General features: G+C 38.3%; 1 protein-coding gene across 1 annotated transcript in view; it reads left to right on the top strand.

Moving 5' to 3' along the window:
* slc17a6b (solute carrier family 17 member 6b) overlaps positions 1-8,568 on the top strand; it is a 15,812-nt gene extending 7,244 nt beyond the window's left edge. The window contains exons 4-12 of the mRNA XM_015031750.1: positions 527-641; positions 1,556-1,643; positions 1,759-1,845; positions 2,193-2,335; positions 2,437-2,586; positions 3,658-3,790; positions 4,158-4,268; positions 4,899-5,026; positions 6,272-8,568. Of these exons, the coding sequence (XP_014887236.1) occupies positions 527-641; positions 1,556-1,643; positions 1,759-1,845; positions 2,193-2,335; positions 2,437-2,586; positions 3,658-3,790; positions 4,158-4,268; positions 4,899-5,026; positions 6,272-6,613 (1,297 nt within the window). The 3' untranslated portion in view covers positions 6,614-8,568. The remainder of the gene's footprint in view (positions 1-526; positions 642-1,555; positions 1,644-1,758; positions 1,846-2,192; positions 2,336-2,436; positions 2,587-3,657; positions 3,791-4,157; positions 4,269-4,898; positions 5,027-6,271) is intronic.
* The last annotated feature ends 17,115 nt before the right edge of the window (positions 8,569-25,683 follow it).

The following is a 25,683-nucleotide window of genomic DNA, read 5'->3' as shown; positions in this document are numbered from 1 at the left end:
TTGGTTTTTTTAAATTTTTTTTTTTTTTTTTTAAGTCAAAAAAAAAAAAAAAAAAAAAAAAAAGAGGCTAAAGAAACGGCCATTTTGTCCGTTTCTTTTGCAAGATTTCGCACAGTATCCTGGAAATCAATCCCCCCACCCCACCCTATTGCTATCAAACGACATTACTCTGTTTTTTTTTTAAACTGTGGTTACCAAGCGACTGTGAGACCGGTAAGAGAGCACCGCAGCTTTTATTATTTATTTCTATGACGACGCTTAAAGAGGATGCGTGCAGCTTATCGTCACCAAATACATGATCTGCAAAAATATTTTTTAACGTAAGGAAAAAACGTTAAATTACAGACGCTTTACTGTTTTGTAAAGAAAAAAAAAAGTAATATAAAGACCTCATGGCCGATTTATTTGATCAAATCCTTTCTCAGTTAAATAATGCAAGCTAAAAACCCATCAAGAAGCATTACTGTAATAATCAAAGTGCTAAAATGCCATTATTTTGTAATGTTTTTCCTCTTATTATTTACAGGGTGTTTGGTGCAGCTATTGTCCTCACCTCCACTCTCAACATGTTCATCCCCTCTGCTGCTCGAGTCCACTATGGGTGTGTTATTTTTGTCAGAATATTACAAGGACTCGTGGAGGTAAGATCGTCTAAATTTCTTCCACCTCCTCGTTTTGACTGGAAATAACGTAAAACATATTTAAAACGTAGCTTTGCTATGTTTCAATTCAATCCACCAGCAAAACAGTGCAGGGGCTGACTGTAGCATGCTTTCTGGATATGTAGCCAGAGGGAATTTGAGATGAGCATTATTGATCTGATCCACTACAGTTTGTTTTTGTAGGACATTCGAGCTCTCATTCTTCGTACGTCATGCATTGTATCCTGGATACGCAGCATCAGCAGCATGCCCCCCCCCACCTCCACCTGCACCTTAGAGATATATTAGAGGGAAAATTTTGATTTAAGTCACATCACTCCTTTGACTTTATTTTGAAAAAATAAGCCAGTAAACTTTGCCTGTTGTGTGCATTTCCAAACGTAGAAAAGCCCTCCTTGTTTTACAGTTTTGATTTTTTTTAAACATAAAATGAGAACGGGAAATACATTTTAATTCATTATTTAGTCCTTTAAAGACTGACTGCTTTCTACATTGTTCTGCTACAAGACAGAACATGCAGACTGTAATTTCCACAATTTCTTCTATTTAGCAGTTGATAAACATTTGACATCCAGAGACCTGCTTTGCTCCATAAATTGCTCATCAGGTGCTCAGTGTGTTCATGGTTATAGCAGGGGTGAAAATGTTAATTTCTGTTAGTTATTGTGCTTGTTCAGCTTCATGTGTGGGCAGGGCTTTCCAGGATAGACTGCAAGGGTACCTCAGAGTCAACTAAACGCAACATACTGCAAATATCATGTACTGTAATGTATATTTACAATACACAACTGTATGCAAACAAGTGAATATAACTAGCTTGTGATTTAAAATAAAGCTGGTGCCTTTGTATGAATGGACTAAGTTAATAGTGACCCTCATTGTGGTGTGTTCAGGGAGTGACTTACCCAGCCTGTCACGGCATCTGGAGCAAGTGGGCTCCACCACTAGAAAGGAGCCGCCTGGCTACCCTCTCATTCTGTGGTAAACAGACATTTTCCTATATAAACACACTGCTGAACTGTACATCTGAATCTGTTATAATGTTCACCATGCCTAATCGTAAATGCGTCGATGTTCTTGTGTTGTTGTTTGTTAGGCTCTTATGCTGGTGCTGTGGTAGCGATGCCTCTGGCTGGGATCCTGGTCCAGTACACAGGATGGTCCTCAGTGTTTTATGTATACGGCAAGTAAATGGATGAATGGACGCGTTCTGCTCATATTCAGGCGGAGGTGTTTCTAAGCTCTAGACTCTGACAGCTAAAGAGTCCAGTGAAAGTCAAACGGATTTATCCAGGCAGACTGAGTATTGATTTCCCTCCCCGTTGTTTTGGTTTGTCAATAAACAGCCCCCTGTCTTTCCCTCCAGACTGGATACAGTTAGCTCTCCTGTCTGGGTTTTTTTTTCTTTGTTTCTTCCTCTCTGGCATTTCGGTTGACACATCCTTCAAATATGCTCACATTTGAGGTCAAGATTATCTGCAGTACTTAATCTGTGATTAACCAAAGATTTTAAATATGTTCCTCTATCAGGCTGCTTCGGTATTTTCTGGTACATGTTCTGGATCCTTGTGTCTTACGAGAGCCCTGCTGATCACCCTTCCATCACTGATGAAGAGCGCGTCTACATAGAGGAGAGCATTGGAGAGAGTGCCAAGCTGATGGGTCCGTCAGAGGTAGAAATCAAAACTGCACATAAAAATGACTGTCTGGTTTTTATTTGTTTCTCAGCTGTCTGTTTCTATTTATAAATCAATCAATTTTTAATGATTTCTAGAAATTCAAGACCCCTTGGAGGAAGTTCTTCACCTCTATGCCTGTCTATGCAATCATTGTGGCAAACTTCTGCAGGAGCTGGACCTTCTACCTGCTGCTCATCAGTCAGCCTGCATACTTTGAGGAAGTGTTCGGCTTTGAGATAAGCAAGGTGGGCCATGTTGCATAAACATAAAGCATAATTAAATGACCAAGTAAATCATGCTTCAGCTAATGTAGGTGGTGGACATGCTCTATGTGTAATTGCATTATTAATAAGGGGAAATGCAACCAGTTTAACTTGGTGTACAAAGGGGCAATATTGCAATTTATTTATTTGTTTACAATATCCCTGACAGCCCACTCAGCATTTCGTTTTTCCGTAAACAATCAAATGACTTTGATATTGATGACGTTTAATGAGAAATTTTCTGAATTTGCATACTTGGAGAAAAAACTTTCCAGATGCCTTTGGAGCGTTGTTCTAGGTTTTTATCTTTGGACACAGGCTACACTGTAAAAACTCCCAAAACAAAACAAAACAAAAAGCATACCTCTCTAATTTATGGTAAAATGTCGGCAGCTGTGGTTGCCAGAATTTTACCTATAAATATGGATTTAGTCATATTATACAAGACATTTTTTTTACAATTCCCCTTCTACAGTTCAGTATTGATGTTATTTTCTTTCTGTCTTTGGTTATGTTTTATCTTAACATTTATTTGAAAGGCCTGAAAAAATGTCTCCAAACTCAAGCAGAAGGCATATGGAAAGACACATTTTAAAAAGATAAATCATTCTTCTATAAATGATTAACAAAATAACCTTCTGGGTTCTGTGTGAGTTCTTTGTTTTTCCTCAAAACCTTAAAACATAAACATTCAGATGCTGTAGCCATATTATTAAAGTGTGACAGAAAACGTTTGGAAAACGCATCTGATGTCTAAGAAGACTTGGAACTACAGGTGATTAAATCATTTTGGAAACTCGCTGTGTTAACACTCCCACAAGCAGATGCCAAGAAAATGTTCTTTTTAAACCTCAATGTCAGTCATAATTACAAAAAAACAAACTAAATAAAGAAATATCTGTTTGCAAAGGCAACAATAAAAGAGGAATGGTCATTTGCATTCAAATTTTTCTAATTTAAACGCTTGAGTGCAGATTTAATCTGCATCTTAAAGTTGGTTTTGTTCTGTTTTCATAGGGACAGTAGATGATTAAACGTTTTTTTTATTTACAGGTGGGCATACTCTCTGCCCTCCCTCACTTGGTGATGACCATCATCGTGCCCATTGGGGGTCAGCTGGCCGACTACCTGCGCAGCAGGAACATCTTGACAACAACCACTGTCAGGAAAATAATGAACTGTGGAGGTGAGAAAGCTGAACCGCAGATGTATGAAAAAGAAAAAAAAAATCATTTTCACACTTCTCTTGCTCAGCCACAGGGTGTTACTTTCACAGATGTTTTTTTTTTTTTTTTTCCTGCCTGGTCAGATGGATTTTAGAGATGAGTTTGTTTGTATTTTTGTAAAATCTGTCTGTACAATACCTGAAGCTCTCAGGTTGACTCGTTCTGAGTGTGGGTCACTGTGCATTGATTTCATATCTGTCAGCTATGTAATTGAGTGCAGAGCATGTATCATGCTTAATTCAATTGGCACCCCGATGACCAGCGAGTGGCCCCCGGGCTTTTTGTGTACTTTGCGCACGTGTGACCCGCTGTCTCTCTTCCTGCTAGGATTTGGCATGGAGGCCACATTGCTGCTGGTGGTGGGGTATTCCCATAGCAAAGGGGTGGCAATTTCCTTCCTTGTGCTGGCAGTGGGCTTCAGTGGATTTGCCATATCAGGTTTGTGATATGTTCATAAAAGTGTTACAAGAGACAGACAAATTATGACACAATGCTCAGTTTTGATCAAATCGCTTTACCGTATTTGTAGTGCCTACTTATATTCTAGATGTCACTTAAAGGTATCATTTTTTTGATGAATAAATTGAAATTTTTGTCTGTGTACATTAGACTGTATTCCTTTGACCTTCCAGTCATTCAACAGATCTCAAAGCTCATGTTTTTGTTCAGTGCAAAGGAAGCAAAGGATCCAGAGGTCTGTGTGCAAAATCAGTTTCTTTCCTCTTGCTCTCAAGCTTTCTGCCAGAGTCTTTAATAATTCAGTGCAAGCTGTCTCGGGGGATACGCCAGGCAGGCGGCGTGCAGCAGCTCAGAGGACACTTACTCATTCAGCCAGTCAGAGAGGGGGGAGGGAGGAGGACGTGTTGAGAGTCGTTGCCTATTTCTGCAACAAGATGGTCTGCATTTGTGCTGCTTTTATCTTCAGCTTTACTCAGTGCATCCTGTCACACTAGCTCCCTAAATACAGTAGCTAAATATGACTAACTGAACTTGTTTCCTAAAAAAAAAAAAAAAAAAGTTAAATGGGTCTGCGGTGTTTTAATTTCATGTTACATTTAATACCACCAGGCTTTAATGTGAACCATCTGGACATCGCTCCTCGTTATGCCAGTATCCTAATGGGCATCTCTAATGGTGTTGGTACCTTGTCTGGGATGGTGTGCCCTCTAATTGTTGGTGCTATGACAAAGAACAAGGTAAATCCCTATTCTCTGCCGGTGAACATAACAAACATCCCAGATTAAAAAAAATATCCTGAAGGATTCTTGACATTCTTGAATGAAATAATTACATTCCTATTCTTATTATTATTAAATGTTTAAACATAAAAAAAACAATGCAGGTGAAGTTTTAGACATTGCATGAAATAAAACTTCACCTGCAGATTGAGCTTAATCCAGCTAAAGAACTGCAAGTCAGCTAACAAGCTATCAGCTTGATCTACTGAAACCAGTTCCAAAGTGGAGTTTTGTCATCTTAAAGCAGATGCAGTTAAAAATGTTGATGTTAATGATTTGTACTAATTTACATAGAAATCTAGTTTACAGATAATACCATGCTGGCATGTGGTCTGTTACAAATGCCATAAAATAAATACAAAACAGAATGTGTGAAGAGTAATTGAACAGGAAAACCATCTGATGAAAAAGTAATATGAAGTCAAGTCTTCCATAAGAAAAAGCCAAAACTATTCGTACTTCTGGCTGCTTTAGCCTTAAATAAGTAATCTTTTAATTTTACAAACAATTTTTCTTTTACATTTTTTACTAGAAGTAACATTAACATTTGGTGAGGCCCAGAGCCTTGATTTGAATCTGATGGCGAATCTATGGGGAGAGCAAAAAATTGGGGTTATGGTAAGGAGGCATTTCAACTTCTGAAATATTATCACCAAAGATGAGTCTTCAAAAATCCATTGACCTTTTTTTAATGAAAACAGTTTGAGTGCTGAAACTCTCAGGATATTTGCATTGGTCATTGACAAGGTTATAAGAGATTTTATAGCCTTGTCATGATACTTATGAATATTTATTTAATCATTTTTAATTATTGTTGATGGTTAAGCTGAGACGTACAAATTTCCACCCTTCGGGGGATCAATAAAGAATTATTATTATTATTATTATTATTATTATTATTATTATTATTATTATTATTATTATTATTATTATTATTATTATTATTATTATTGAAAACTGTGTCACTTGAATAAATGATTAATGTTTTTTTTTTTTTTTGTAACAACTTCTCTTTGCCAGCACATGGTCACAAGAGGAAATGTTGTTTAAATAGGAACAGAATAAATTCGTTGCCAGAAATAGTAAAGAACTGTCTGTCTTATTCATTTTACTGAAGAAGAGAGTAAACTCTCTGTCTTATTCTGGTTGCTACCTCAGTATTTTCTGGATAATAAATGTGATATTTTTCTTTCTTTGCGTCAGACTCGAGAAGAGTGGCAGTACGTATTCCTGATAGCCTCCCTGGTGCACTACGGAGGAGTGGTCTTCTATGGGATCTTTGCCTCTGGAGAGAAACAGCCGTGGGCCGACCCGGAACTCACAAGTGAGGAAAAATGTGGCTTCATCGATGAGGATGAGTTGGCGGAGGAGACTGGTGACATCACCCAGAGTTACGGAGCTTTTGGGGGTGCAGCCAAAACTTACGGTGCGACCACACAGGTGAATGGAGGCTGGGCAACCGGCTGGGAGAAGACGGAGGAGTACGTTCAAGAGGAAGCACAGGAAGGAGGCTACGGATACAGGAAGGAAGAAGGGTATTCTTAGGCCAAACACGAAGTTTGCGACACATGAGTTGACTTTGTTTCCCGGAGTTTCCAGAGTGTACGTCTGTTTTAGTCCTAAGAATATCAACAAATGAGAAACAAGAAAAGCTACAATCTATTGTCTTATTGTTTGCACAGAAAAACCCTAAAAAATTATCAATTCAGTGTAAAAATTACTAATATATATAAATATATATAAGAAGAATAATACAACATTTGATGACTAGAGGTGTAGCACATATCAATTTGGCAGTATGTAAATGTACTATTATGCATATTAATAATAGATATTTATTTGGAGTGCAATTGTGTGTAAACTTGTCCATGTTCATCCCATCAGCTGAGGCTTTCTGACCACACCGAAGCCTGTAGGATTACATGAAAAGCACACTGGTCAGCTAAACATGTAGTGAACAGCATCCAAGAAGCCAGCCACCTCAGTGTAGAAATATGTTAATACATAGCACTGTAAACAGAAACTAAATTCTCTGTTGTTATAGATTGTATTGTATCTCTTCTGAAAAGCGTGTCCTTGCAGTGCACCAATATGATTTATTTTCCTGTCACTGGCTTTTGGATGCGAATGACCTGTAGATTAGAGATTCAGCAAGTAACAAATTGATGTTGATGAACGTTTCGGTTAAACATGAGGTTACTGAAATGTTTTTACTTGTTGTCAGTTTGATAACTGAGCACATCTGCAGTTTACGGTTTGATTTCTGCAAACCATTACGTCATAATGTGCTTTATTCCAGTAATTATTCTGCCAAACCACATCGAGATGAACTAATGCATTCTTAAAAGAGTTATTTCAAGTCAAACCTATTAGATAGAAATATTAAAGAGTAAATATATATGAGTTTGAGGATTAAATATGCACCACGTGGGACCAAGATGTCAATGGTCAAACTCGGCCTTAAAATGGGTTCGTGCAATGAAAAAGTAAAAGAAATGACCAAACTCAGTATGGAAATAGTGATATTACAGGGCCAAAAACCTCAAAATGTTTATTGAAAATAAAAAATAATCTTCCCAACAGAGCAAAATAAATATGCATACAGATGCTGAGGAGGTAGGTAACTTTGAATGCATATTGTTAGGGTGCCTACTGAAATACAGGAGGACACTGGAGATTAAAACTGAATAGAACCATAATATTAAACATTCATGACATTCAGGGTAATTTCTTGTGTTTTGTTTTATACAGTTTTTATATTTCAGTTAATTAAGGTAAATTGTTTCTTTAAGCTATTGGCAGAGCATCCTTTCTTTACAATATATGTATTTAAATAAGAGTAAAAAACAGTTTAAATGTCATGCAATGTAATTTTGCATGTTATTCATCATACAGTTTGAGACCAGTTGGCACAAATCTAAATATTAATATTTTTTCCCATCATTTTTCCTCTTTTTTTTACATCTTGTTGAAGGTAAACAAAAGTTGGATGAGTTAATATGTTAAGATTAATACAGAAGTTATGAACATTCCTACACAAGTATTTGGTATTTGTTTACATATACGCTGACGACATTTTACCAGAATAAAATATTTTTATTTATAGAATGAATATACAGTTAAAGTGGCAATCACTGCTATGTAAAATTTTATTCTTTTTTAAACTTCTGATTGTTTTTTTGTTTTTTTCCCCACTATTGAATGGAAGTAAGAATGGACATGTTATGCTTCACTGACAGTTGTAAAACTATTGCCTTTATGTTTGGAAACCTGGGGAGAAGTTTTCTATGGAGCCCTGCAGGTGGCAGGAGTCGGTATGAAAACATCCACCTGTGTCCTAAGATGTGGAAAATATTTTTCTGTAGGTTAGGAAGTTATGGCTAAGTTGTTTCTTCCAAGCTCAAAAACTTCTTAAGTTGTCAAACCAAACACAAAGGTGGAGAAGTCATATTATGACATTACAAAGAATAAAGTGAACTCAAACTAGAAATTATACATCAGACCAAAATTATATATGCATGTGTGTTTCCATACATAAACCTCTGATTACATTTCACAAGTCTTGAACACCCTCTGCCTTTTTTTTTAAATACTGGAGTTTAGATTACTTTAATTTTCCTCCACTCTGCTCAACCTACAGATGACTAAACTGAGAGAACGTCTGAAGAGCTTTTTTCTTTGTCTCTGTCTGGGCGCCAAGTGTTTCTCCCTGGAAAGAACAAACAACATGCATTACAATCATCTTTGATTTTCCTTCCACACTTTCACTGACAACGTCTGAATGGGGCCAACTTGATTTGTTTTTGTCACTTGTTTGTGAAGACCTGTTGTCAGCACAATGTAGATGTGTGTGGATGTGTATTTATGCATGGAACAAAGTGAAATTTGTACATATTTGTATGTCCATTCGTCTCTGTTTCTTTTAAACTCGTCTTTGTCTCAGCAACTGTTACTGATGCTTCGATTTCTTTGCACAATTAACCAAAGGCACATAAAAAACAAACAAACAAACAAAAGAACACAACAAAATGAAGCTTTATTTCAGCCGAAAGTCTAATGTTTCAAGGTAGAACAGGCCCTCAACAACGAGGCTCCACCACAGTTAGCCAGTAGTGTGCAGGTGATACCAAACACCCCTCAGTGTACAAAGCAATAAATTCATAGTAACAGCTCTGATCAGATGTCACAGACCGTTATGATTTTGCATATTTTTTATGCATTTGTTTAGAAGTCGTGTTTTTAAATGTAGAAAACAAACACTTGTAAAGAAAATCTATGTGTGTAAATATATAGTAATAGAGTCCAACACAAACAGCTTTGATGAGAAAGCGTCAATGCGTTTGTGAACGGGCTGCTCACCAGATGAGAATGATAAAAAAGAGCTCCACCTGAGAGGTGGGCGCTCTTCTTCTTGTTTTCTGATTTTTTTCTTTTTTCTTTTTGCTTTGGTGTTGTCCACACTGAATGTGTTGATGTGCTGCTGTTCTTCTTCTCTGTTTCACTCTTTGTCTCTCTCTTTCTCTCTCACTCTCTCTCTCTGTTCGCCTCCCCGATTTTCCTATGCATTTAGTTTGATTAATGTCTTTGATTCGGTAGACGGACTCTCCCTCCATCAAACCCCACGTGTATCCCTTCCCTTGTACAGCATTTCACTGTCACTATGTTCACTGACATTGCAGCTGGAGTCTAAATGTGCAATTTTAGGCAAAAACGACAAATGTGCAACATGAAATAGTGAGAAGTTTCCTGTTTTTGTGCCTCAGAGTTACTGCGTGATTATATGCTTCTGTTGGTGTGTAAATTGAGAGGTTTGTAGATGTCAAAATGAAATAATCTATTTCCTTTTTTGATATAAAAGAAAAGTAAACAAACCTGTGTTTGCTTGGAGTATCTGTGTCAACAAGTGCAGTAAGTGCAGCTGCTTTTTGCTTTATGTATGATCATGTTTAGACAAGTCACTTATTTACACTTTGGCAATCACAGAGCTACAATATGAATTATTTGGACTGCAAATCCAATATTCACTTTCCACTTTAATCTGTTCTTTTCCTGAGGGAACTGTCCTTAGCTACTAAATATTTCAGTGCCAAATGGAGTCAATGAAAAACCCAGTTAGCACCGCTGCAAGAAGCTTCATTACACAGAACAATTAGTCAAAGCTCATTACCTACATGAAACACTGGCTGTTTTCTGTGTTTTTAGTTCACCATGGCACTAAATGCCCTAAAACCAAACGTACTTTATAAATTCATAAAGTGTGTTCCTACTGTATTTCTGCATTTCAACTGCTTGGCAACACCTAAAATACGATGAAACAATAATCAACGCTCTTATTGAGTAAAATGATGTGGAAATATCATTAGGCGAGGATCTCTGTCAGTCTGAGCAGATCCAGAGGCTACAGGAAGTGCGCAGTTAATGGCTGCCCTCCTTCTCCGTCTGTGAAATCAATAGGGTCGGTCCCTGGTGTTCGGCTGGACCTATTGACCACTCCAAGTTCTTAATGGAGATGAGAGGAAGGGGGAGCACTTATTGAGCTATTTGGACGTGTTGTGATTTGTGATCTGGCTGCAAACTCTGCCTGCAAATCTCACACATGTTCTGGACAATCAGAAATATCACAGCAAAAGAATCCTTTAAACTGAGCATGCACACAAATATGCAGTTTTAAATGATTTTAGTAGAAATGCATATTGAAAAAGACTCAAATTAGCCAGATTAATCAGGTAATGTTCAGGGGCTGTTGGAGTTGTCTCATCTGATTAATGGCATTAATTTATTTATACTGGGTCACTAGAGTAATAAGTGCAGAAAGGAAATATTCCTCTTCCCAGTGTCACTCTCTAGCTTGTTTTGAAGGGATCCAAAGGTGTTTACAGACGAGAAAGATACACAGTCCCTCTAGTGCATTCTGCTCCAACACTCCTTAATCAAACACCTGATTACCTTCTTGGCATGTCAGCACGTTTTGTAACAGTCTGGTCACTAACCATTTATTTGATTGAGTTGCATTGGAGCAGAGATGCATTCACAAGTTGCAGGACAGTGGCATTCGAGACCTGGGGTTGCAATTCCCAGGTCTAGTGAGCTTTGAGTCCAATCCATGGTCTCCTTTCAGTAGGAAACGTCCAAAAACCCTCTAAAGGAAGATTTTCAAATTGGATGCCCAATACCACTTTAACTGACTACTTATAATATGAAGCTGCAGTGGTTCTCTTCCCATCAACACACTAACTTAAAAGTAGAGATAGACACCTTAAGGTACACATTTCATCACCGTAGTGAAAAGGAGAGTTTAAAGTACTATTATTGTTCTAGAGATTTTCTTGATTTGGATCCTTTGTAAAAAAAAAACAACAAACAAACAGTTTGTTAGGTGAAGGCTGTGGTAAAATGTGGCTCAAGAACTCAGATATCAATAATGCAAAACCACGGAAAACGTCTTGCGCTGGGGGAGAAAAATCTAACCTTGAATGAAGTGTTGAATGGCTCCAGAAACAAAAACGTCATTCTGGCTCTCGGGAGATATAAGATATTGTGTTTCCTATTTGTGTGAAGCTGCATTAAGTATAGATGTTTTACCATCAAAATACATCTCTTCAAACATTGTATTTCTGCCACATTTGTCATTAACCACTGGATGCATTAAGTAAAGCTCAATCTTAGTAATCTGTTGGAGGATGAATTCGTTTTAATAAGGAGAAACAATGTGTCATTCTAATTCTTACATTCATCGCTTAAGGAATATAGTTCAGACCACAGGCATGCCGCCTGACAACACTGACGTCTGCAGGAGCTTTGTAAGGTGACTCAGAGATCAGATTGATGCACAACATCTGAACCAGGTAATATTAAAAACATGTTCCTTATGTCTGTTTTAGGCTATGTGTGTGCACACATGTGTGTGCGTGTGCTTTATTGTGAGTCTTTTCCTGTCTCAGTTCACTGCATGAGTTAATTTGACAAGCTCAATAAACGTGTCACCACTCAGCCCTAAACTGTTTTCTCACAGTCAACCAGCCTTAACCGTCATGCTGTCCCATTACATTTGGGTGGAGGTGGCCCGTAAATGTTTGTGGCCATCGACTCACCAGTAAATTACATTAAAACACACAACAGAAATGTTTGGGGGGTGGGAAAAGAGACAACCTATTGCAACTTGATGTGATGAAACTGAGACTCTAAATTATTTTAAAAATACGGCATGTGGGTGTGTCCGTCCCAAACCGAGAGAATGAGTTAACATATGTTGAGCCATTTTAATGATTGTTCGAGAGAGGGTAGGGGCAGGTGCTGCTTTGGCCTCAAGGGATTTGGAGAATGAGAAGGGAAGGAGGGGATTTAGGAAAGTGGAACCTGATGCCAAAATCACTCTTTAATGACAGGACGAGGGGTAGGGGGGGTTCACGACGTCATGCTCGACCTCCTGAGGTCTGGTGTAGCTCATAAATAAAGCTCTGATTTGCACGGTGCCATTCCAGCAACCCTAAGCAGGCTGCAGGACGACAACAAACATTTCTCTTGATTACATGTCAAATTCGGATGAGAGTAGTTTACTACTTCTCGCAGCTCCTGAAACTCTCGGGCGTTACTAATGCAATCTTTCTACTTCTCACTGCAAAGAGAGTTTTACTGTGTTGGTTTCAGATTTCTAACGCAACTTATGCTGCGTTGTATGGTCACACACGCCCACATGTGAGCTGTCCAAGGTGCTCACAGAGGAATGACTGTGTTAACACCATCTGTTCTGAGAGTTTACTATTGTGTTTCCCGTATGACACAGGAAACACAATAGGCCTAACCAATTGTTAGGTTGAGGTGAAAATATGTTTTCTATGAAATTCATTTTGTTACTTACATATCTTTCTTTGATATGAAAAATGCGTGTTATAATCTGAAACACATAAGGCTGATTAAAAAGAAAGCAAAATTAAAGGAAATCTGTCAAGTTAATTTTATTTTACGTGGAGAACGCAGACAGAACTCAACATACCACCACAGGATTGAAACCTCGAGAATATTTCTATCTAGAAAATGCACTTCTATAGGCTCATTCAGGATAACAGTTACCCCCGACCTGGATCAGTGCTGATTGGTTGAAAAAATAGAGGCAAGTTCCTCCTCCCGTATGACACAGGAAACACAATAGGCTGCACATCCCAGCCTTCAGCGCTGTAGCCATACAGCCGGTATATATTTAGCTAGCCCCCAATGTCAAACGCTCTCTCCCACCACCTCCTTCTTCTGTTCTGCTCATGTGATTTTGACCATCATGTCAGGAAATGCGTCATCGGTTCGTCAAGGGGGGAGCCTCTGGGGCGAGGCACTCTAATATTAGGAATTCAAACACACTCCATCTTACACCAAATAGTAATGATGCAAGATCATGTGCAAAGACCTGAGAAATACGAATGCAGTGCAAATAAGTGTCTCTCTTGCATTGCTTTAGAAAATTAGGATAATTTGCTTTTCATGAACACAAAGCTTGTTGTCTGCTTTCATAGATTTCTCTTATTTTTGTTTTGTTGTTACACATAACAAACAGAGAGAAAATGGCCAAGTTTCACCAATTCCACCACGAAAACATGGAATAAAATATTAAATCAATAAAGCTCTTGTGTTACTATGACACTAAGCAGGTTGTTCCTGAGGCAGAATTAAAAAAAAAACAACAAATGTGTAAAAACACTATGCTGAAAATCATCCACTGTGACTCAGTACCGAGGACGGCACAACCAATTGTTAGGTTGAGGTGAAAATATGTTTTCTATGAAATTCATTTTGTTACTTACATTTCTTTCTTTGATATGAAAAATGCGTGTGATAATCTGAAACACATAAGGCTGATTAAAAGGAAAGCAAAATTAAAGGAAATCTGTCAAGTTAATTTTATGAACTGTGTATAACAATGTTTCTGTTGAAATGGCTTTATTTTTATTCACAATGTGCAGACAAGCAGTGGTATGTTTTGAGAAAAAAAAGACAAAAAAAAAAAAACATGGAATAAAACCATTAAAGACACGGGGATGGGGGATTGTTTTCTTGTACACCTAGACTAAGGTGTGTTTCTGTGCACGTGTGTCCTTGCAGGTTGTATTCAGCCGCTCCTCTTAGTGCTCTACCACCAGATGGGCGCTCGCATTAGATGTGCATGTGTGCGATGGAGGGGCGGTGTGGGGGGGGGGCAGAGAGGGGTATTTCCCAAAGCCCGAGCATCAGGCCTCCTTTTGTCCTCTTTCCTGTCACCGATGGCTTCACAGTGGGGTGACGAGCGCACTCCAAATCTCATTAAAAAGTGAGAGACGGGGTGGGAGGAGGTGGGGTGTCAGGGCTGTTAATGTCTAATTTTGTTTTCTCTTAAGATAAAACCAGGGGGGCTGGGAGGGAGTATAATCTGAAACAAATTTTACATGATAGAGTGGTGATGATAAAAAAAAACAAAAAAAACCTAAATAAAATAAATTAACAAACCACTCTCCTTCCTGAGATGATTTGTTGATCTGAATTAATGTCATCGCTTTGTGTCCGCCTGATTTCATTAGACACAGAGGTGAGACACATCTGATAGAGTGGTCTCCAAGCAGAGGGATAATATGAGAAAGACACCATCACAGCAGAACCCTTTTGTTGTACATGTAGAGAGGGCTCTTTGCACACAGCCTTATCAGTGTGAGAGCTGACCATGATAAACCTGTTTTCCACCGCTGTGACTTGTGTTATGCAGCAACAACCCTGATAAAAGCATTCGATAAACAATCTCAATTCTCAGAGCAAGTCTCTTATTATCTCCATGTTAAACTATTAGCTGTAATCGCCACTATGAATGGCCTCCTTTGTGCAACCTGCAATTTACCCATTTACCCATCAGGGCTCAAAATTGCTTTAAAATTGCGGCCGATTACGGCTCATCTCCAGCAGAAACCATGCACTTGCTTGACGATTTAAGGAAAAATACAGCCACTTCTTTCCTTATTTACTCTCTGCCTTACAGTCAGTTTCAGCAAGAACTTAACAACGCTCATTCACACCATTCCCAGAGCTTTACGTTTTCTGTTGTTAGAGTGATAAAATGTTAGGTGCCTTTAAGAGTTGAGCCAGTGAGGGTAAACACCATGGGACTGAGGTGAGGGAGGAATAAAAGGGCCAGGCAACAAACAAATAGAGTAAGGCGGCTTTTGACATTTGTCTGCAGTCATAGGGGAAAGTGTAAAGATTTCCAGTGGAAATAAAAAAATTGCTTGAGTTTTTTTTTTTTAACAATTAGAATGATAAAAACAGACATAGTAATAATTTGCTTAGCCAAAAAATGTAAAAGTAATTTTTAAATCATATCTAGAAATATTGACTTCCTGAAGATCTTTCACAGACAAAAATATCAATAAGATGTCAAGATAACACATTCAAGACATCAGAATAAAAGGAAGCTTGCAACAGGAGTCACGTGACAAGGATAAGATAAAGTCATGAGCTTTCTTTCATCATATCTTCTTTCTTTGTTATCTGATGGCTCTACCCCCCCCTCCACCCCTCACACTCCTACTCTGTCACTGCTGCATGGTGACTCAGACTCTGCAGAGGTGCTACATCTGAATGATGCGCTGCATGAGTCACCCACTGGTCGGATACTGTCTGTCTCATATGGACTTTTGACAGTCATGCAAACACGCAAACACTGCACAGGCACAAATTTGTGATTATAACCTATGATCCATTTTTCACACACTCTAGCAGATTTGCTGCTGCAGACAAGGAGAAGCCATGATCACAGAACAAAATGCTTGTTTTGGTCTCTCCTCCACAGCTTCATGCTACACAAACATGCTGTTTTTAATGGTCTTCTCTTCACACGGCTCTGACCACCGCTGCACTACCACTGCAAATCTGACAGTCCTCTGCCACTGACAGGAGGAAGATCTTTACTCATCCTCTTTCTGTTTCTGTCCTTCTGTCAGTCTGTCTCCCTTCTCCTCAGTCAGACACCTAAACAAACACATAAATGCATGCAAGCTATTTACAATTGAGGTTTCGACAACTCAGTCGAGCCTCACAACTCTCAGCCAATATGAATTGAAATCAAGAAATGAGGGTGTTTATAAAGTTCAAGAAAATACCTATTTTATAATACTTTATGCGTTCATTCAGATGCTTAAGTAATTCATCCGATTCACTGCACAGCATTTCAGCGTTTGAAATCCATGATGACATTTTGAGTTAATTGATGCTCCCTACTGTTACGAACAAGGGTTCTGATCCATTTTATGGACGATAGCAGCACATCAGTTACTAACATAACATTTTCAGAAATACTTAAAACCACGGAACATTGCCTGCTTTCTGTAACTGTTATTTACTAAAATCCAACACTCTGTGTCTCATTCCCAAGACTCTTCAGATTCTAATAAGATGCTACGACATAAAGACATCTTCTACCGGAAACTCTGATCTGGGTACAAAGCACCAGAACCGGCAACAAGCTTTCCCCTGTCAAGTCAGGACTGGGACTGATTCCCTCACTTGGACTCACAAAAATGTTTTCATTGAAGACTTGGTTGTGTCTCTTTACTATTTGTGGTAAATGTTTTTTTGTTTTTTTTTTCCCTTGGTTTTAGTCTGCTGTGTTTTTTCCACAAAAAAATGCATTTCATTTGTTACTTTCCAGAAAAAAAATTGTTAAATAATTGAAACTTCACAAAACCACGAAAAAAGAGAAGTGATGAAAGAAATTATTCTACTTTTAAAGTTTGCTTTTTATCTAAACATAAAAAAAACTAAATACCTCAACATTTCTTTACTAATTAATTTATTTGTTGCGACTGAAGCTTTTCCTGATGGTGAAGATTCTGTACTGTGTGTATGTGTGCATAGATTGCAAATCGAGACATAGCTGTGTTTTGTACATCTGTGCTTTATTCAGTTTTAATTTTTCTTTATAGTCTTTACAGCCTCGAAGTGGTGGGGAACAAAATGCATCAGCCTATTCACCCTACAAATGTTAACAATTTAAAAGAAAAACACTAAGATATCAATATCTCAAACTCTCCAGATCAGCATTTGCCCATCGCTGCACAAGAGGGTGAGTGACGGTCTGATTTCTCTGGTGTTGACAGGGGTTAAGAAACTCGCTGCTGATAATACGGACCTTTCAGGCACTCCATCACTTGATAATTACATTACTCTGGTACTCCATTGCTTCCCCTCGCTCCTGCTAATCTTTTTAGCGTCCAAGTGATTGGGATCGCAGTGACAGGGAGAAATGACAGCGAGTCACCTGCTGTGGAGCTGAGTCCTCTCAGCCCTCTTCATGCCTTACTAAAGGTTTTGAAATCTACTCAGCTTTTGTCAGGTAACCATGAAGGTGAATGGAAATGACTCTAAAAGTAGCTCCTGCTTCTGATTTTAGATCTGTTTTTTTTTTGTTTTTTTTTTTTTGTTTTTTTTTTAGGTTTATTGAGCAATGGACTCCAGCTGTTAATTATTGTAATTTATTAATTATTTTAATCTCTATCTAATCAAAATCAAACTGACTGTACCCCTCTCTATAATTTTACTCATTTAAAGATGACTCCCCATTTCCTTTCTTGTGAAAACAGGATTTAAGAGTAAGTTGCTATGCTGCCCTCTAGCACCCTCTATTGGACACACCGCAAAAGTCACTTTCATTGAAGGAAAACAACTGTAAATGTTTGTTTATTCAAATTTTTAAACACCCCCCCCCCCCCAAACAACAACAAAAAAGAAACATAAGCATAAATAAGTCACATTATCTTTGTATTTTTGCTTTGCTAGTCTAGAATGTAAAGTAATTACCGGACTGGGTCAACATAAGAGGCTTGGCTTGACAGGTAGTTTAATTAAAAAAAAGGTTTGCCCCGAAGCTACTGGCACAGCAGTCTGAGTCGAGGAAGCCAGAATTCATTTTTCGTTACCGGGGCTGACAGACAAATTGTTTAATAGCCATTTATATGAGCACCTCTGCGACACTCAGACCTGTGACAGATTTTATACGATAGCAGGATCATAACAAAGAAGATTAAAATCAAATAAAATTATACGTAGAATAGGGCATTTCTTGTACAATGAAACATATTTTTTGCACATATTAGCACGTTTCATATCACGCTGTTTTCAGTGAAATCTGTTTGTTTCTTTCTTTATCTCAAGCATCAAAAATAAACTTCTGGTGAGTCTGCAGACAAAATGTGATTTATCGGAGAAGGAAATCACTTATTTTTGAAAGGAAACTTAGCTCTAGAGTTTGGCTGTTAACTAACTTTTAGTTTTCACTTATATGACTATTTTCAATTTATGGTAATAGTATGGAATTGCATTACACTTTGAATTTAATATTAAACAATTTTAATTGATTTATTTATGTTATTTTTTTGTGAATAATTAAAATTTTACACCAGTTACTGAGTTTAATTTTTCTCCTTTTTTCTTTTGGTTTCCTTCTTTGTTTCTTCTTCTCTTCCTTTCGATTGTATTTATGATTGTTTTGATCATTTATTCTTTTATTTTCTGCCATCTTAATTTTAACACCGAATATTTTAGAATATATGCTTTCTAGAATTTACCTGGACTTCTCCTCAATATCACAAGACAGTTTTATTCCTTGAGTACTTCTAACCAACAACAGCTGTGGTAACTGCACACTTTTATTTTATTGTCTATTTTTAACCTTGTTTAACTCATCATTTCTTCTTTCTTCTTGTATTTGTTCTATCTAAAAAGAAAACTGGTTGCCCTAAAAAGTGCTCTAAAAATGTATTTATTTGTTTATTTATTCATTTATTTATTAGAAAAATACATGATTTGTGTTCACCATTCACATTCAAGCTTAGCTTGATGGCATGTTGCATGTGTTTGGAAATCATATAGGAAACAGACACAAAAACATGCAAACAGAATGACACAGACACACACACACACACACACACACACACACACACACACACACACACACACACACACCCACACACCCCCACACACACACACAAAATACATAAAAATTGGTCACTTTTATTGAAACACATCATTCTACATCAAAATCAGATCTGCGTTCATCTGACAGGATGATAAAACACTTGTGAGTCTCTAATAAGCATGTCCCCATCTGATGGGCCTCAGGTCCTCTTGACCCTGGGGACCAATTTGAGTGGTACACAGCACATGGTGCTCTGCTGAATGATCAACCGTAACCCACCACACCCCATCCCACCGCCACCGCACCAGTGGAAGAGAGGAGGGAGGCAGGGGGGAAGACAAGATGAAGGCGGATTTAGGGTTTTGTTGCCTTGGTAACAGGAGATACCATCTGTCATGCATGTGTTGATCCACATCATGTAGCTGAGACATTGTTTTAATTCACCCATATTCTCAGGGCCAGACAGACCTTCTGGTAAAAAACACGTTCACTTCTCACTGGCAATCATTTCCTGACAACCATTAGGATGTAGAATAATACAACCCTTTCACTTAAGGCAAGCAAAAGTCCCACAAAATGTGTTTCAGGCTCGATTTTACAACCGTGGCTGCATTCCAGGTGCTGAGGGATCATTTATTAACTCTGTGGGTGCATCTGAGTCGTTGTTAAAATTACTTTAACGGGCCTTTAAAACATCATCAGTATGGCTACCATACCAAACCTGTTTCAAAGGCAGAGCAAGCCTTTGAAACCAGAAACAGGATGTGATTCATGCTGGATATGTTTACTGTCTGTTAATTTCTGTAAACAACAGGAGACGAGGGAGCGCTGGTAGTCTGGTGTAAACAAGCAAATTATTTAATGAATTTTAATCTTTGAAATCAAGCATTAATCTGAGGGTAATGCACTGGCGCTTTTATTAGTATTCACACAAGTGTTGCACAAAGAAATACTAAATATGGAATAGAAAGGGGAGGTCAGAGAGGAGGAAGTGGGGAGAGTCTCACAGAGGTAGAAACATAAGGGACATGTCCTCAGGGAGAAGCTGCAAATGAACCAGCAGCCACACCTGGGACGGGCAGCAGATGAATATATCGAGTTTAGTTTGTAGGCTGCCACCTATCTGATTGATTGTTATAGTCTCCCATTTATGACATGGTCATAATAATGCTGGAAACAGCTTCAGAGTACCAAACAGAAGGTGGCAGCATCTCGGCCCACTTTACAAACTGATACCAAACCAAGCTGTGTAAAATGTGAAAAGTGTGAGATGTCTATACAGTGTCTCATGAGCAGACTCTGGAATTAATTTCATTCAAAGATGAAATGGATTTACTTGAATAAATGACTTCTTGTTTCTTGTTTAGCAACAAAACCAAAACCACAATGACTCCTTAATTTTGTCCTTGTGCTGCTTTCCCTCAATACAACCTAATATGGGGACAGGGTCCAAATTATAAATCCATCCTGAAATAGAAACAAACTCGCACATTAATATTTAGATAAATACCCACAGGAAGCATGTCATATCTTTCGTGTGCTTAAAACAAAATTCTACCTGGACGTTTAAGTTCTCTTATTGTTTTAGAATTGGTAAAATTTGTATAATTTACATTGATTTGGTTTCCAGGCCTGAGTTGTTTAACTGAACTACATAAAATTTCAAAAAGGTTGAGGTTGAAGTCATGCCAGAAGCTTGTTGTTGGCCTGCTCTACTCACTTTTAATGCTGATAATTTAGGGAAACTTTAAAGAATTTCTTCTGTGACGCACCCATCAATTTGCTTTGCAGTTGCAACTTAACTCCTTCAAACTTGTCATTGTGGCCAAATAACTCAGCTTTGGTCTTCCCTGAGAACTTGCACTCAGAAGACGCTTAGGCTGCCACAGGTTTTAGACTTGCTTGAATGTATCAATGTTGGAGCAGGAGCTTCATTGTTGATTGGCACCTTTTAAGTTCTTGTGACCAGAAACTCAGTTAATTCAATGTGAACATTGACACTGATGCTCCAGAGCTTTGCAGTTTCTGATTGACTCAAGACTTGGGCCGTTACAGACAAAAAGATCCAGGAGCCACTCCAGAAACAATCCCGTCCTAAACACCATTGAAAGATAATTAACTATTCTTAAAGGTCAGGCTCATTCTGATTCTCCAACCTTTGGCCCTTCCATTTCTGATAAGAGTGGCAGGACCTCGCTGATAGCAAACAAACAACAGAGAAGAAGAGAATAAAATGCATCACTAAAGAATCCTGAAAATAATGTCTATGATGAGTATGTGTAATCCTCTCTCTGATAATGTATGTGGTTTGGTCTCAGACTGAATGCCTCTTGCATAAATATTCTCTTTCCACTGTTTACGTCAATTGCGCAATTATTTGTGTAATTTTAATTGTGCTATTAAAATTGGTTGGCAGACGTGTAAGAAAATAAAAGCCATAGAAAAACTGGAAAAATCAGTCAGAATAAACGTGCAGAATTGTTTTTTTTTTTCATGCTTTTGTGTCGTCACCCATTGACAAAATCACAAATTACTCCTTTCTTTATGATGGGCTTGATTTTCATTTAAGAAGCGGATATTTCTTTACGTCTTAGTCTTTCTAAAAAAAACAAAACAAAACAAAACAAAAAAAACTCAGGAATGCCAACAACCTCAGCATGGAGGATATTTTCAGTTTAGTTTCCTCTTCCTCTGATCTCACTTTGTAAGGTGACACCAGAAACTTGCAGGCGTGTGCAAGAAGTCTCGTTTTAACTCTTCCCCTTGCTTCACTCTTGTGTACTCTCATTTGGCCGAGCCGAGGGAGATGAACATCTGGTCCTGAGTCATGTGAGCGCGAGGACAATTCACTGCAAAAGAAAGGAAGCACACCTTCGGGAAAGTCTTGCAGAGTTGGAGTTTGGCAAGTATTTTATTTTATTTTTTTTATTTCAACATCAGTGGTTGATTGTGAGAGAATGGAAAGTAACAATAACATGAATGTGGGTGAATTACTTTAACAGCTATATCCCAGCCAGAGTTTCAATGTGATTTTAGTAAACATTCAGCTCCTTTTTATAGATGAAAATAATAAGATTCCTTGCATAAAAGTAGATTTACAGGCTTTAAGATGCATTACTTGCCAAAATGTCGCAAAGGTTCAACCAGTAACATAGCAGCGTTGTGAGGTCACTGCAATAAATACTTTATTTTGATGCCCTTTTTTCTGTATTTAAGACATTATTCAAGAAACATTTGAGTTTATTTGTGACACCCAGTCATATTAAAAATCATAATTACTCACAGTTGCATATCTGAGCACAGCAGCATCAAACAAACCTCCTTCGCCTCTGATCATTTAAAGTTTATGTTGCCAAGCAGCGGCTGATGGAAAGTTGCTGGTGCACTTAAATTAGCTTAACATCTATTGTTCATTTGCTGATTTACGCGACATTTTTTATACTCCAAAAAGCCGCAAGACATATAATGACATCATGAAAACTAAAAGAAATAACATAACCGGATAGATATTTGCATTCAAAGTTATTCATCCCAATTATTCAGATGAATGGTTAGAAGTAATTTAGATGTAAAAGCAAAATTGAAACTTTAGATTACTCAGATGATAATTTCAGCTTTCAGGTGTGAACACTGACTGCACTATAAGTGACACATTTTGCGTGTTGCTTTTTCCCTCTGAATAAACATTAGGTGTATAGCTACTGAGTCCAGTGGCAAAATTCTATGAACTAGTTGTGAAATTAGCTGTTTGTCAAATACAACTTCTGGTTTTATTCCCAGGAGAAGCCATGTTGGAGGTCATATAAGCTCAAACCATTAATCACACTCATATTTTACTTATTTACAACAAATTTGAAGTTTTTTTAAGACATTGATTTATCTGAAGATTCATCACTCTGAACGGATGGCGTGTCATTTCAGCTGTTTCCACCGAAATGCTGTGAAAATGTTTAATAGCCCAATTAAGAGACTGGGGATATCACTGAAGCAAATCGTTGCAAGCATTCAAGGCAGACGAAAATAAATGAGGTGGAATAGAAACACAGATACAAGCATAGACCTGCGTGCGTGCGTGCGTGCGTGCGTGCGTGCGTGCGTGCGTGTGCACGCGTGTGTGTATGCGTGTATGTGTGTGTGTGTGCGCGTGCGTGTGCTGACAGATTCTACACCACGCTCTGCAGGAGTACAAAGGCTGCCAGTGTCTGAGAGCTGGACCTGTGGATGACCTGTACTTTGTCTTTCCCAGCAGAGCCGTCCTGTAGCAGAGGCGTGAATCTTGCACCTGGTTGTTTTCTTAGAGAGGCTCTCCTGGCCTGCAGGTCAACCAGTTAGACGAACCTCAAACTCAGCAGGCAGTGCCCTCCATATACACAATATAATCACACCCTAAAGGCCTGTCCCATGTCTGGATGGAGAACTTACAAAGACTCTTTTTCACTATGACCTGTGAGAGTCATATAACTTAATCATCGCCAACAAAACAAAGTCCAGAACTCGCTGACAGACTGTATGTACAGTGTCCATTCAGTTCCTTTGTACATATTTTGCTTCAAGGTGTGAGGAAAAGGGCATGATAACATTTATGTCATCTCAAATTTATCTTTTTTATTCACATCATAATTTGTGAGGATTGAGGCCTTGGAATTTTAACAATTACTTGTCTAAGGTAGGATTCCCATAAGCCTTATCGCTAAATGAAATGCTGCAGTGACTCAATACTCCTGAAAAGTTCTCCTACTGAGATAATCACAAACTTCCCGGGAAAACATGTTGAGTTGATGGTAGCATCTGTCTCATAATATTTTAATACACTTCTCTCACCAGTGTTACCTTAACATGTAAGCAAATGGCCTGTGCAATGAACACCAGTGAACTTCAGAACCTCCACCGCTTGGTCAGCTTTTGAAACAAAATGGAAGGTGTTTCCTCTTAAAGTAAGCTGCAAAATGAAGTCATCTCAGCACACGCCATGTGCCCACTGTCTGGGCAGAGATGATAAAGAGGATGCCAAGAGGTGGCTGGTAACTCTGGAAGAGCTGCAAAGAAAGTTGAAAGAAACTCTAGTAATCTTACTCTCATCTTTATGCTAGAGAGTCCAAAACGCCATTGTCTAAGGAAGACAATAAGAAAGCCAACTAGAAATGTACCACAAGCCTGGTAGGCAATATAGCAAACGTGTGGAAGAAGTTCTGGTCAGTGACCAAAAGGAAACCCGTTTTGGCCTACATGCAAAACACTGTATGTTAATGAAAGCGTACACTGTGAACTCAACACACCATCACCATGTAGAGGCGCTGGAGTTAATAAGGTGCAGGGATGCTTCTCTTTAGCTGGGTGAGGCCAGATTTCTGACATCCTTGTCCAGATTTAATGCTCCTCTTTTTGTATTATGCAGTTTAATATCTGGTTAAAGTGTATCACAACTTTGAGTTTGTCAGAGCTCCGCTTGTCCGCAGTAACTGTAACAGAATAACAATGCCTTCCTTCTGCAGAGCTACTATAAGGCTTAATGTGCTGCATATCCACCAGCAGACTTCCTGTACTTCATGTTTTTTTGAACTGCAAAATGTTAAATTAATCATATGTTTTTAACTGACAAAAATTTCCCTGAGCTTGGAAACAGTTTCCTTCCTCTCTTGTAAAGACTATGCCAAACATTCTCCTCTCTCACACTTTTGCACAGCCATGCTGGCTAAAATCTTCCAGAACAGAGTTACTTTTGTTTCGGTCTGTCTTTTCTCACAGTGCCTCTGGTTCTCACATGTGTTTACATGAATCTTGGTTCATTTGACTATCAAAACAAGCAAGAGATGTTTTGAATGCTACAATTGCCAGTAGCTCTGGGGAAGAGTCTCAATCTCGTCTCATATTGTGGTCACTATCTAGATGCATCTTGGTTATTTACTTCTCCAAACCAAACAGACCTGTTCTCTTGAATGAGAAAGTGTTTCGGATGGCCTGTTTGGACAGTTTGCCCAGACATTTATGTTCTCCTTGCGCTGAATCCTAATTACTTTGCTCCTTATAAATGTTTTTGGAAATTGGGATGATGAGAGAGATCAATTCTGTCTGAAGATGTAAGTCTGAGTAGAGGTTTAAAAGAGCTGCTTAGAGAGCTATAAGCCCTTTATGACAGGATCATTACTTGTATGCTGCATTATTGTATACAGCGACAGTCAAACATTGTCTTCAAGTAAGAGTAGCACTACTTCAGTATAGTTTTACTCAAGTAGAAATGAAAGTAATTGTTCAAATTATGCAAATTGTTGTACCTGCAAATACCAATTTTACTCATTTTTCTGAAGACTGAAATGCTATAAAACTGTGTTTAGGAAAGAGATTCTGTGGGATTTATCACAGTAACATTTATGAGAAAGTTCGTAACGTCTCAAAATAGCTTTAGATTTGACCCAGTTCAGGAAAAGAATCCCCTCTACTATTTGCTTTTCTTCAATGCTCAGCTGTGGGATTTGAATTTATGTGGAAATGAAACTTTAAACTGAGCTGTTTGTTCTTTGTAACTCCAGATTAGACCATTTGCTGTTTGGGTTGTCACCTTAATTCCAGCTGATTAGCCAGAGTATCGCTAATAGTTAGAGCATGTCTCTGCAAGAGGCCATGCTTTATGATGGAGTTTGCTCTGGGAGCAGAATAAATGAGCCATGCAGCAGCACCAGGAGACCAGCTCAGG

This window comes from Poecilia latipinna, unplaced genomic scaffold (assembly GCF_001443285.1).
Source record: "Poecilia latipinna isolate Pla-1442-1.1 unplaced genomic scaffold, P_latipinna-1.0 Scaffold216, whole genome shotgun sequence".
NCBI classification, from domain to species: Eukaryota; Metazoa; Chordata; class Actinopteri; order Cyprinodontiformes; family Poeciliidae; genus Poecilia; species Poecilia latipinna.
The sequence above is the reverse complement of the archived record's forward strand: the minus strand, read 5'-3'. Positions and strand labels throughout refer to the sequence as shown.